Source organism: Ciona intestinalis, chromosome 12 (assembly GCF_000224145.3).
Source record: "Ciona intestinalis chromosome 12, KH, whole genome shotgun sequence".
In the NCBI taxonomy this organism is placed as follows: domain Eukaryota; kingdom Metazoa; phylum Chordata; class Ascidiacea; order Phlebobranchia; family Cionidae; genus Ciona; species Ciona intestinalis.
The window spans coordinates 5240057-5242865 of record NC_020177.2 but is presented as its reverse complement, the minus strand read 5'-3'; the positions used below and the strand labels follow the sequence as shown (position 1 = coordinate 5242865).

General features: G+C 33.8%; 1 protein-coding gene across 1 annotated transcript in view; it reads right to left on the bottom strand.

Moving 5' to 3' along the window:
- The window catches only part of LOC778675 (mitogen-activated protein kinase kinase kinase 11), a gene marked incomplete in the record, with an annotated part of 15010 nt that overhangs the window by 6131 nt on the left and 6070 nt on the right, over positions 1–2809 (bottom strand). Inside the window, 1 exon segment of the mRNA XM_018814384.1 lies at positions 2469–2615. Within this exon segment, the coding sequence (XP_018669929.1) occupies positions 2469–2615 (147 nt within the window).

Sequence of the window (2809 nt, the reverse complement as noted above, 5' to 3'; positions counted from 1 at the left end):
TGTCAGGATCTGCAAATAATTTTGGGATAAATATGGTTGATTACTGCAAGGGTCAATTAGCATTGTATTATAGCTTTCCATGTTTGTATAAATGTATGACCACTTACGTATTCACCCACAATCAACTGATTTACTCTCAAGTAAAAGAATTTGTAAAATTACGCAATCAACCACTAAATGACACCTCGCAAAACACATGAATGCTACAAAGCGGAAGACAAGGAATGTGCCAATGGCTATTAACACACGCTGTGTAACTTAACATAGAATAAAACACGCTTTGAATAAAAAGTATGAATTGAAACTGAACAGTTCATTAGTATATTGCATTCACCAATCACCACATTCATCAATGAGGTTTCCTATGTTTGACAACTATGAGTGTAACTGTATTTTAACAATGTAACCCCAGATTTTACCCTGTTGTTAGGTGTCTATACAAACAAGCAGAGCCAAAGTATATTGCATTCACCACACTAATCAATGAGGTTTCCTATGTTTGACAACTATGAGTGTAAGTAACTGTATTTTAACAATGTAACCCCAGATTTTACCCTGTTGTTAGGTGTCTATACAAACAATCAGAGCCAAAGTATATTGCAATCACCACATTAATCAATGAGGTTCCCTATGTTTGACAACTACAAGTGTAAATGTATTTTACACATGACAAACGTTACCTTAGGTTTTATTAAAAATTCAAAAATCATGACGGCCATTTTATGTGAGATATTGATAGAAATAATATCAGAATGTTTATTGAAATATGAAATTAAAGAGAATAAAAAGGAGCGGTTGGTTTACATTGGGTGGCTGATATAAATATAATGAGTCACACCACCAAACAAGTTCATTAAAACTCAATCTTTATTACTTTTGGTTTAAAATGAAACATAGCTTTGTGAATGAGCGTTATGAGTCATGAAACAAGTTCATTGTTTAATAATGATGTCATAATGGTAACTTTGTACAGCTGATAATAGAAATAACAATAATGAATGAAAGAAACTACAGACATCTTATAGAACCTCAACACAAAACAAATATGTTTGCTAATATTTACTTTGCTGATAACGAAAGACAAATAACTATATAATGGGGGGAAAAAACAATTCATAATTCTACTTCAAGTTTTAATAATTTCCGTTTTTTAAATTAATATTTTTTCAGCCATACATACATATGCACACTGTATGCATACGTAGCACAAAACACATAAACATATACTACACATTCGAACAGACATAGCCAGACACATACACGTGATAAATCCCAATATATACAAGCAAAGTTATAAATAGCATCATTCATCACCAGTTCTACTCGATCTACCACAAGCGTGGGCGTATAGGTCAACCATGTTTATTACAAACCAAACGCAGACCTCACTTAAATGTCATGATTTTAATTGATTATGTGTGATTACAAATTTGATGACACTTAGGTATTTGAAGGTAGTTTTACAGAAAAAAAACAATGACCTTGAATCGGTTGCACCACTTTTCACAGGTTTTTAATAAAGTTAAGTTGTATTTGACCAACACTTCAGTATTTTTGACAGCTAGTTTTACAAATTGTCAACAAAACAATAACCTTAAATTGGTTGCACCACTTTTTACGGGTGTTTTTATAAGTTGAATTAATATTTTTTTAAAACCATTTTCACACAGTAACAGTTACTGGTTGCCCACTTTCAATACCTAACTCTTTAAACACAAACCAATCACCCATGGAAGCAAAGTTACAATTCTACATGTTGTTAGTGCATTAAGAATCCAATACATCATGTTACAGTTGACAAACTAAGTCTGTGAAATCAGCTGCTTTGTAAAGGTTAAGTATCTCATACACCACAGGAACACATGGTAAATGGCAGGGTATGATAGCAGGTTACATCTCAACATAGTTTAACTCTTATATCATTGGGTTTAACATTTGAAAGTTCAAACCCACACACTGGTATTCGGTTGGCAGACAACATACAAATAGCAGTTTGGACAAAAACAAATTGGTAATTTATTATTAAGTCACAATGCAGGTTATTATGATGTCATCAAGCAAATTGTTAATATAATTCAAAAACAAACCTTTCAGAAAAGAAACTTTTTACTCTGATGTCCACATTGGAACATCGAAACATTGTGAGTTGTTACACAAAATAATCAACAGAACAACCTTATTAGCATATATCATGCTCATATTGCCGCATTGCACACATAGTTGGGTTGTTCTGCTATACTTAGATATTACTAAATGACTCTGTTCCTACAGTAAGACATGCTATGGAAACTAGGATTTAGTTTAGTTGGCCCATTACCCCAACATTGTATATGCACATTCTATTCTATATGGGTGAGGTCCTATAGTGAGGCGTGCCATGGGACCTGGGATGTAGACCAGGTTTGGCCCATTACCCGAGAACGAAGCTAAATACCCAACAAATCCACATGTAGTAAACCTCCACTTACTATGTATAGTTTGTAGTTGTGGAATAGCTGGTGCAGGACTTGGAGGGATGAATGGGTTAGCTGAGTCGTGTTCAATCATGCTTTGTAGAGCACTCGTGTGCGTTTCATTCACCATGGAGGCTTTCACTGATAATTTGTGCTGGAAGTCTAGTATTAAAAGTACTGTGGTTAAAACTTGGTATTAAAAGTACTGTGGTTACAACTTGGTATTAGATTTAAATTGGTTACAGCTTAGTACAAACACAATACCTCGTTGATATGCAAGGATACACCCCTAATATATTCTTACATATTACAAGCAATACACCATTCCTACAACACACACTACATTCACATAATAC